Here is an 11467-nt window from a genome sequence, read left to right as displayed (position 1 = left end):
TGGGCCGAGGCGAGCCGAGGCGGGCCGAGGCGAGCCGAGGCAAGCTGTTACCAGCAGTGGAAAAACGCCATAAATGGCTAATGTGGGCTTGAGCTTCTCACTACACTGCCACCTACAGGTTTGGCATGCTCTTGACGGCATATGAACACAGGTTCGTGTAAACAAACACTTTTCTGAAAACTGACAGCTGTGCACGATGTTATTTTTGACAATGGAGAGGGTGAAATGGCTATTTATTAAATGGCCGGCCACGTGTAAATGTAGCAAAAGACACATTAGATAAGAGCAATAATTGGTTGTACGATGCCTCAACCACTCGGCCATCACAGCTGTTGTCTCAAGACAAGTAAGAAAATATGCAGAAATGTAATGATAAGTGCAGCTTTTTAAGTAAAAAAAGTAAAAAAGTAAAAAAAGTACAAAAAATGTAATGTAAAAAAAATAAATGTAACTAAAAAATAAAAGTAATGTAAGAAAGTAAATTAAAAAGAAAGTGTAATTAAAAAAAGTAAAAAAAATAAATACTTTTAACAAGTAATGGAAAAAAATGTAAAAAAAGTTTTAAAAAAAATGTAATGTGAAAAAATAAATTAAACAAAAAAATAAAAGTAATGTAAGAAAGTAATTTTTGTTTTTTTAAGTAAAAAAAAATACTTTAAAAAAGTAAAGTAAAAAAAAGTAAAAAAAAAAAAAGGTTTGATAAAACGTTTTTAAAAAAGTAAAAAAAAAGTAAAGTGAAAAAATAAATTAAACAAAAAAGTTAATTTTATTTACTATTTTATTTATACATGCTACTTTTGTGAACCTGTTTCCAAAAGTTTACAAGTTCCAAAACAAGTGTAGGTTTGTTTTCACCAGAGATTTGGGAAATATATGTGCTTTAGCCCCAAATTTTCTCTTTTTCCACATCGCTTTGGAAGACTTTTGGGCGTCACTGAACATTTTGACATGAAACTCACGGGGAGCAGTTTCATAACCCTGAGGTTATTTTGGTGTTACGTCTCTCACCCTGCTATAGTAGGTGCTCCTCTACTACAGATGATGGAGACCAGGTGCGCACACCGGATTGGTTCAGCAGAGGTGATTGCTGTCTCCTGATTGGTCGCCAGGAGGACGGCAGCCATTTTAAGGTCCCATCAGACAAGAACTTCACTTCTCTCTCTTCACTCTGCCAAATCCAAACATGTGCCTCTGCATAAATGAGTGATGTGTTTAAAGATGATGTAAGTAATGGTTCCCCCTAGTTTTGGCTACCAGTAGCAGTGTGGTAGGAGGGAGAAGTCCTTTTTTGGTTTGTTACCTTTTCTCCTGTTTTTCTTGTAGAAGCGCAGGTTAGAGCTTTGTTTTTTCGTGGCATGTTGATTTGGTTTAGGAAAAGTTTAGGTCGCTTTTAGAGTTCTTTTGTTTGTTGGGACCTCAACTCTGAATTAAATAGACACTACTACTTTGCAATTCTTTGTTCTGGCCTTGATTGGGAGTGGGAAGAGTGTGTGCGTGGGGGGGGGGTACATCTCGGTTACCTCTAGACATTGGGTCTTAACATAAATTGGGGGCTCGTCCGTTCATTTTTTAGTTTTTTGATGTCGTGTTGGCTGGTGTTTGTTTCTTTTTTTTGTTTCCTGGGGCTCTTTGTCTTGATGGCAGTTTCTTTACATTGGAGGATTTTGCTACTAGTCCGTCGGTTGATAAATTGAATAAGTGTAAAAAGGCTGATCTAATTTTGGTGGGGAACTTTTATGATGTGCACGTACCATCCAGTCTTAAAAAGCAGGAGCTGAAGGAGCTCCTTTGTGCACAGCAATCTGAAAGAGGTTTGTTTTGGGGACTTGACTCCTGCAGAGGGAGATCAGGGTGAACGGGGCTGGTGTTGTTGCCCCAGTCCGTGTGAATCCACCTCGAGACCTTGCGGCTCAGGCAAGCTTAACGACAGAAGAGCTGAGACTAATGCTGCAAATTAAAGAGGCTGAGGTGAGACATCGGGAGTTGGAGGTGCAGGCTCTGGAGATGGAGCGGGGAGCCCCCACATCTGCCAGTTCTCCGGCTTCCCCGTCACGATCTCCGCGGCCCAAAGACAGCTTTGACGTGAGTAGGCACATTGCACTGGTTCCCCCATTTAGAGAATCTGAGGTGAACTCCTATTCCAATGCTTTTGAACATATTGCTGTTACACTGATACATGCAAAACCCTATAAAGGTGAATACAAGAAGACATGTTAAAATGCCCTTAGACCTCAGAGGGGTAATCATTTCAAATGTTTTGAAATCAAGCTTAACAAAAAGAACAATATTCTTATTGTTTTATAATAAACATACACACTGTTTCCCTGGGGTTCATGGGCCAGAGATGAGTTTAAAAAAATCCCCTAGTTGGCGTCACTTGATGGGTGGTTAAGGCGTTGGACTTGCAGGTTCGAACCCTGCTCCCACCGATGTCCATCTTTAATCAATAATCATTCAAAAACGATACTTATACTCTAAGTTATGCATACTTGTTGCAACAAAAAAATACCCAAATCACATCCTCGTATACTGTGATGGGCCGAATTGGTCGCACCCTTTCCCAATTGGGAAACAAGAAGGAGAAGATAAGAAGACAAACTGATTGTTCAACGCAATCCAATACAACGGGGGCCTTGCAGTGTCTCGTAAACTCATTAATTTGGGACTGAATCATACCGTTTTTATCTCTGTGCAACTAGTTATTGAAGGAAAGAAGAAGAACATCAATGTAATTCTCATCATTCTCATGTCTCGGTAATTTGTAATTTATTCATAATTTGTATTCTTTATTCCAGAGCTGTTCATAGTGTTTATATTGTTCATGTTGTAATATAATAACATTATACTATTTATCCCAGCATCCTTTGCACTGTGCTCCACATTTATATTATGTATATATTAGTGTGTATAAGGTGTTTGGTTATTTTGTAAAAAGCGCATTGTGAGCAACGATGTTCCAAAGTAAAATTCCTCATATGTGTCCTCATATCTGGCAAATAAAGCTGATTTGGATTCTATAACATAACTTTTGAACACTTTACACTGGTTAAAATTCATTAATGTGTTTTTTTTTCTCCCCCCATTTCAACTAAGCATTGATTTTGTTGTCAAAATCAGTATTTACCCTCTCAGCTGAGAAGCATAAATTAAGTAAATGCATTCTTTTATTTATTAAAGCTTGTTTGAGAAAGCACCCATTGACGTGTGTGTGTGTGTGTGTGTGTGTGTGTGTGTGTGTGTGTGTGTGTGTGTGTGTGTGTGTGTGTGTGTGTGTGTGTGTGTGTGTGTGTGTGTGTGTGTGTGTGTGTGTGTGTGTGTGTGTGTGTGTGTGTGTGTGTGTGTGTGTGTGTGTGTGTCACTGGGATATTATGACCAAATGTAATGAGAGGACCATTAAATAGAACTTACAGCTATTTCTCTAAAACCTCTCAGACCGACTGGATGGAAATCCATTCACAAAGTACAGATAATCATGTTTTCTGTCTATTCTGTGTCTAAAAATAAATAAATTTAAAAAGCAGGTTATGGAAAGTCACTGTTCAAAATCTAAAAAAGGAACAATAAAAGAGTAGCGCTTACCCCTCCCTCCCTTATTATTAACACTAAAGTGCCCTTGAGCAAGGCCCTTCATCCGCCTACTGCTCCAGTTAATCTACTGGTGTTTTGGTAAGTGCGTAAAAAGTGGCTTTCAACAATCATTTTGAAGTTTTCACTCACAAAAAAACAGTCCCCGTACTCAAATACTGGACTTGAGTACAAAGTTGAGATACTTGTACTTCAATCATGTATTTCCATTTAATGCCATTTAATTTCCAATTTTTTACTTCTCAGTAGGAGGGATTGTTTATTTTTATTATGTTTATTCTTTCCACTATGACATTTTACTTTTTGAGTCCCTTTACAGACTAAGAGTTTACCTTTTGGATTCTCAATCACTTCTGTTTGGACTTGTTTCCCAGTGAGTTTATATCTCTGTATCTATGTATAACTGTGTATCTCTCTAACTGTACATCTCCACTTTGTCAGTAACTCTTTGAACCGTACTTATCTGCCTCGATTATCTGCGTTTCAGCCCAAATTCACCCACGTCACTAGTCATATATTTCCATCAATGTGTTTTTATGCGCATTTCAAAGTATTTATATTATTAATGTTAATCGAAACGGCAAAATCTTAAAAAACAAACTCAGACCTTGGACTTTGGCGCATACGCTTTCTGGAAAATGGCGAATCCCTAATTGTGATATCTCCTGCTACATGACTGGATACAACTAATTAAAGCTGTGGATTGGATAAACCCAAGTCAGAAAGTCAGCAAACGCCTGTAGAGGATTTACTGTCTCATTGAGTTTTCATTAATTGGGATATTTCTGTTTCCTCTAAAGTTCCTATTAGAGATGGACAGGAGGAAACAACGAAAAAGAGACAAAGTATTCAAATACGATGTAGAAAGTTCAGATTTTCCCCGTTTGAATGTGACGATGTGTCGCATACTCGGCCCCAGTTGGGGATCAAGACTCAAACCCGGGCAGCAACAGCTCCCCTCACACTGAGCTGCAGAAGACCCGGGACCCGGGACCCCTGACCCCGGCAGAGTTAGTGGCGCACTTTACCCGCTCAGCATCCCTGCAATTAAGTTAAATGGGCACACAGACCATATTGCTAATGGTTCCATGAAGCCGGAGCCCCGGAGAAGTGTGGAGATTGCAGAATCCATCAGAGAAATTGCACACTGACATGCCCCACTGAGTTTGACTGCACGACGGAGCTCACTTATCCGAAATGCATCCAATACACCGACATGTCCAAACGCCTGTGACATGTCCTCAGAAAGAAAAAACAACACTGACAGGCCCGTCACGGAGAGCAGATGTTTGATCCATGTCGGAGAAGTGTAATCCGCGCTGAAAGCGGGACAATCAAATGTTTTCTCCGACTGGATTTTACAGCCAACGAATGCCAGTTAATGACTGTTAAATTTGGACTGAACAGCCACGCAGAAGGGGATTTTACGGCCAAATGGCAACAACTGCATCCCGTCATCTGGTCAAAGAGATAAATCCTTATTAACAAAATCATTTCATTATGTAGCCTACTCAATGGACTTTGTCCACTAATTCCTAACAGAGAGAGAGAGAGTGTTTAGTTGGTAAAACAACGTTGCTCGCTCTTTTTTATCTATACGTTTTTTAGTTTTGTTTTCTATTTCCAGAGTAGCCGACACACTTCTTTAACTTTATTTCAAACAACAGTTATATTTAACGTAGACGACCTTCAACCAAAATTCATCCCTGTTTTACTTTATGTTTAGTTGGCACATTTACAGAAATGTTAATGAATGTGGGCTGTCCTTAAAAATAAATATATAAATAAAACATAAAGAAATGTAACAAAAATAAAATAAATAAATAAATACATTTAAAAAAATAAAATAAAATAAAATAAAATACATAAAATACAAAGAAATGTAAAATAAATAAAATAAACAAATACATTTAAAATAATAATAAAATAAAATACAAAGAAATGTAAAAAAAAAAAAAAATAAACAAATACATTTAAAAAAATTAAAAAATAAAATACATAAAATACAAAGAAATGTAATAAAAATAAAATAAATAAATAAATACATTTAAAAAAATAATAAAATAAAATACATAAAATACAAAGAAATTTAATAAAAATAAAATAAATAAATACATTTAAAAAAAATAAAGTAAAACGTATAAAATGCAAAGAAATGTAATACAAATAAATAAATAAATTAAATAATCTGTACTTAGTTTAATAATGTTCACGGTGGAAAAAGCTGACTCTGACAGCTGCACGTGGATCCAAACGTGGTCAAGGTGTGTAGTTTTGGTCAGACCCAGCAGAGAAAACCCGTCTCCGACCCAGTCTGTAGCCAGAGAGGTGCATGTCAGCTTCTCCCCATGCTGTTATTTCTCTCACTGTGGTTCTCTCTAGCAAACTGTCTGCAAACGGTAAACAATCGATCTGATTGGCTCAACTGAGTGGAGCTGTTGCCGTGCTAACTGGATTAAGTGTGACCGTCAGATGAAAATAATGCTCTGTGAAGATAATTCATTCTTATTTATTTATCAGAAGTTAGTTACAGGGTTCAGATAGAACCGTCACTCTTCCGTTTAGTGATGCTCGATCTCCGCTTTAATACGTACAAATCTTAAAACGCCAGCTGTATGTTTCAGAGCTTTTCCAAAACTATGAAATAAGCCGTTGGGTGTGTGTCAGTTCAGTTCAAATGACCTCTCTGGGAATCACTCATTTTAAATGTCAACATAGCCAAAGACATTGACCTGGATTCATGTGGATTTTGTCAGAGGACGTTGTGACCCTAAAAATAAGGATTTGGTCAGTCGGGCTGTCTGTCTTATTCCTCACCAGATGTTGGCTGGGATGCAGTTTTCTAGTTTGAGATGAAATCAACACACACATGCACACACACACACACACACACACACACACAGCACTTGCTTGATCTCCCTTCTAGTGCAAGGAATAAAATCCCCTGAAGACACATCAGGCGTTGAGAACGGTCCCAGGGACTAGTCTGGGAAAACTTACAAACTTCTGGCAATTTTGAGATTTGCTCTGCACGTCCGTCTGGCCAAGAGCCCATTCAAGCCCACTTCCAATTTCCCCAAATTGAGGCGCAAATCCCAACTGATGTGAGCAAGCAGCCGTTTGTTTACATTCAACGTGACGGCCACCAAAGTGCAGCAACCCGTTTATGCTGCTGTTGCCGCTACGTTACACGGATCGTTGGTCTGATTGGTTGAAGGACCATTAGAGCGATGTCCATTGGTTCCTTTGGAAATGAGCTGTGAGTTAACGTTCCCGAGACCCACTCTCAGGTACAACTGACAAGGGTCTGGGGTCCACCAGGCTTCCCTGGGACCGAAACGTCGACAAATAAACCGAAGGCAAAGGGGCGAAATGTCATGCGAGTAGAAGAAAACGAACAATCTTTTGACGATGTTGAGGTGTTTCACTAAAGACTGAAGTCGTAGTGACTGTCTGACCATGCTCCCAGACATCTTAGTCTGCAAAGTGTCTTTTTTTTGTGGCTTGTGTTCCACTTAAATAAAACTGTTGTGAAGACCCAAGAAGTCATAAAAAAACTGAACAAGGGTTTATTTATATATTTAATAAATTATAGGTGATTCTCATCCAACTTACATACTTCTATACTTCATACTATACGTGTATTCCAGCACTTTATAACGGAATAAGAGGAAATAGAAACATGACTGTAGCCTAGTCCATCTACAATACGCTGTTCAAACTGTTGTATGAACCTAAATAATATCAGAACTTAAAATTTAATGCCAACATAAACATGCATACCAAATGATGATATGGGATTAAATGCGGTGGTCTATACTAACACGGCCGAAAAATGCTAACTCTTTTCACATAAAGCTTGGGTTTTCTGGCCCTCCTTTGTAAAAGGCCGTCTCAAAGCTCTCATACTGCCCCGAGGAGTGAGGAATGAGGAGGGATCACTGAGGAGCTATGATCGAGGATACAAGAGAGCAGCCTCCCTGGAAGCCGTGCAGCTGAAAGCCGTTGCTAACTCCGCCCAAATTCATGTGACGCTTCAGAGGAAAAGGATTTCCCTGTTTCCTTTCTTGCTTTATTTCCTTGCGTCTCTCCCGTGCTTCTTCGGTGGGACGGAGTAAGACGTGAGGAGGGGAAGCAAGTGAAGGCAACGTGGATCTATTTAACAGAAGTGAGATGCATCCTTTGCTTCACAGAGATCCCGTCTCAATCCTCCCTCCTCGGGGCAGAATAAAAAACGTCCGCCTCAAGCGAGGGAGCCAGGAGACGTCCAACCAGAGATTTGGGGTTTACGCAGAGAAACTTCAAGCACTGTTGAATAACTGTTGGACGAAGAGGGAGTGCAGCCATGTTTCCCACTGCTGTGCATTCTCTTTTGCAAACAGAGACGTCTGCCATTTGAGGAAAAAGATGCCACCTTCTGCTGGGACAGCTGGCATTGAAGTCCATCTGATTGTTGGAGGCATTAGCTGAGTGCATTCTGGCCCTAAAACAGTGGGATTTGAGGAAGAGGACACACTTTCACTCCAGCGCTGATGTACAAAAAAAGGGCCAATGGGTCATCAATGAAAGTGGAATAGGCTTAGCGCAGTTTGAATAACCATTGGACGTAATGCAAAAGGCATCACGGAGTAATCTGCAGCGTTTACTGCAGATTAGCATGCGGAGGACAATGCCAGTTTAATCCTAAAAGGACGACCTGTTGCCCAGACGACTGTAATTGTGATTAACCAGGGCTCATGGTGAGACTTTGCCTTTACACACACACATGATACAGAGTAAACAGAGAGGGAAAGGGACAGCGCTTTCAGCTTCGTGAGACACACAAGAAGTCACGCAGGAGACCAAATACACGCAAATACACATTCTCACCCAATAGTCACCCTTTCACTCCGCTAACCACTACTTTCATTGTCATTTAATCCGTTGGTCTTTTTCAGGATGAATAGATCAGTTGCTCCAAGGGAGGAGGTTTTGTTTCAACATTGGGGGGGACACATTATAACCGGGGGCTCTGGAGGTTCGTGCCTTGTAACATTTTAAGCGTCAGAGATATTTTGAGACATTTTGTGACTTTTCTTTTATGGTGCAAATGTCAGTATTCATGAAGACATTGACACAACGTTCAACTACCGGCGTTCACTAATTTCGGCCGGATGTCTGTCATTTTCCTCTGTCTTTGTGTTGTCCTTCTAACCTCCAGTGTATTTCTGTGGACTATGGTTACCTGGTCCTCAGATCTCTGCAGGGTGAATCCAGACAGCTAGCTAGACTATCTGTCCAATCTGAGGACTATGGTTACCTGGTCCTCAGACCTCTGCAGGGTAAATCCAGACAGCTAGCTAGACTATCTGTCCAATCTGAGTTTTCTGTTGCATGACTAGAACAACTTTGTTCCACCAAAACAAGTGAATTGTTAGGTCTCTGTAAATAACAGAGCTTGGTCTAGACCTACTCTCTGAAGTGTCTTGAAGTTGTTCCTGCTAGGATTTGACACAATACATGAGACTGCATTGAAACTATAAATCGTTTCTGCCTCCAAAACACAAAGTATTATTCTGTCACTTTAAACTTCAAACTTAACTTGCTATAAGATTGAGGATGCAGAGATCTTTGACTTGCACACCAGATAAGACCTGCAGCCTGACGGACCCCCGGGTCTTCTTGAATGCTCTTATTGTTAAGTTAATGTAATGTACCGTGTATATCAAAGCTCAACTATGAGCCTACATAATATTAATATACTGGAATGAAAAGAACAAGCCATAAAGTACTAAAATAAAGTCTCTGAATACATAGATGAAACATGTAGAAATAGGTGTAATCCAAAACTGGCCACTCCAGCCCCCCCCCCCCAATAACCTATTACAATTTCCTTTACCTAAATAAGGACGTTTGCAGCATATATGGATGCAAATTGTTGCAAAAAATTTGACCAGAATGCAGAAAATGAAGTGTTTGACAGTGAAAATTTGTCTGTAGAGGATTGTTTTAAAGATTAAAATAAATCTGACACAACAAAGTCACTGTAGACCCCCCACGTTAATATAAATGTTGGTATTGTCGCGTCCCCTTTGCCCGCTGCACTAACCTTTGCCTTTACACCTCCTCCTCCTCCTCTTCCTCTTGGACTTTCCCTTCAGATTGCGCTCCGACCGCTCCATATTCCCGCTGCAGGTCCCATGCACCGGTGCCATTCCACAGATTTCCCCCCTCTTCTTCTCCTCCTCTGCTGCTTCTTCCTATCTTCTGCCTGTCTGAAGCACCAGTCTCGGGGAGGACTGAGGGTGCAGCTCTGCTGCGGGAGGCGCTTCAGGAGGCGAGCAGCTGGTCTGACTGTGACATCATGAGGGGAGGAAGAGCTCTTGGTTCAGCATCACTGACACAAAGTCCCTCTGTTTTTAGCCCCAGTACAGCGGCGTGAGTCTGTGGATTTGATTTGTGATATGGATTTCTTTTTTGCACATGACAAAACAAAACAATGACACATTTAAGAGATGTTACATTTAAAAAAAAAAAAGGAAAGGAAACCCAGAAATCCCTCAGGGGGCTTGGCATGTTGGGTTCCCTATGATTATTCACAAGAAGGTTATTTCATTCAAATAGAGTGAAACTCTTTATTAGGAATAATCCCTGGAGATGTGACATCTCGTTTTCAAGGTGGTCCTTAAAGGCAAAAAAAAATAAATACAATACATTCACAATTGGACAAAACAGTTACAGAATAGCTTGAGGGGACATAATAAAAAAATAAAAATACACCCCAAACATACACACATACTGACAAACAAAAACAAAAGCTCTTCATCACACCAAAATCACACGTCATATGGCACTTTGGTGCAAACACTTTGATAAAAACACAAGGAAACAAGCATAAAACACACGTATTTCCACAGATATAGTGGGAATCCAACATGATTCAATTAGAAACACGCTGAGACCCAAATTGAAACCCTTGAAGTTATACAAACAGGAAAATATACATTAAGTCTTTAGGGGCCGATGCTCTTGTTGTTTGCAAAACTGTTTGTTTCATATGAGTGTGTTAGGAGAAAAGAAGCAAAGTACATAGCGGTTATCTAAATAACATGAATCTGAATCTTACAACAATCATCATCTTATCAATTCTGCACTGGCCACACAAACATATGTACCACATGTCTGTGTTGTGCGTCTAGCAGTTATGAATACTGCATGTCATAGGCTTTGTTAACACACTTATACACATTTATTAAACATTAAAGGACAGCTGTGTTGTTTCTGCAGCAGCGGGAGAAACACTGAGCTTCTGTTGTCATGCAACACTCCCATCTCATGTGTCTCTCCTGCTTGTGTCTGCAGGCTGCAAGATGAACTTAAATTATAATGAATAAAACAAAGAAATATAGCAATGTATGTTTGATTTCATGCATGCATTTGCTGTGTTATAGTTAAATTGAAGAACATGCTGTGCAGCCAAACCCACACAAGTTGTGTATAGAAATCATACAGAACACATTGAGTAGAATATTTGAAAGAATAGTAATAAGTTTTAATACTTAGTTCAATGTACATGAGCTGCACAGGTGAGACCACCTGCAAGTCATTTCTGCCTGACGCACTTCAGCCAGTGTCTTTTGGTCCAGCTGCAGGGTCGTCAGCCGGGAGACACCCTTCACAGATGTTTTTTCTCCTTTAAAGGTGCCCTGCCACATATAACTGTTTTTACTTGCATTTTTTGAAGTGTGTGTGTGTGTGTGTGTGTGTGTGTGTGTGTGTGTTCTAGGTATAGCTACATTTGTGGGGAACAAAAACTGTGAAAACGGTATACTTATGGGGACCTGACTGCTTTGTGGGGACCAAAATGCTGGTCCCCATAACGTTAAAGGGCTTTTTGAGGACT

The 11467-nt window shown here is 39.9% G+C and overlaps 1 protein-coding gene across 2 annotated transcripts in view; it reads right to left on the bottom strand.

Moving 5' to 3' along the window:
- Positions 1–11467, bottom strand: part of LOC117954598 (double-stranded RNA-specific editase B2-like) — a 55711-nt gene that overhangs the window by 26961 nt on the left and 17283 nt on the right. For both annotated transcript variants that reach the window (XM_034888529.1, XM_034888530.1), the window contains exon 2: positions 9674–9820. In XM_034888529.1, the coding sequence (XP_034744420.1) occupies positions 9674–9779 (106 nt within the window). In that variant the 5' untranslated portion in view covers positions 9780–9820. The remainder of the gene's footprint in view (positions 1–9673; positions 9821–11467) is intronic.

Source organism: Etheostoma cragini, chromosome 12 (assembly GCF_013103735.1).
Source record: "Etheostoma cragini isolate CJK2018 chromosome 12, CSU_Ecrag_1.0, whole genome shotgun sequence".
Classification (NCBI taxonomy): Eukaryota; Metazoa; Chordata; class Actinopteri; order Perciformes; family Percidae; genus Etheostoma; species Etheostoma cragini.
Note: the sequence above shows the minus strand (reverse complement) of the source record. Positions and strands in the feature narration are given on the sequence as shown.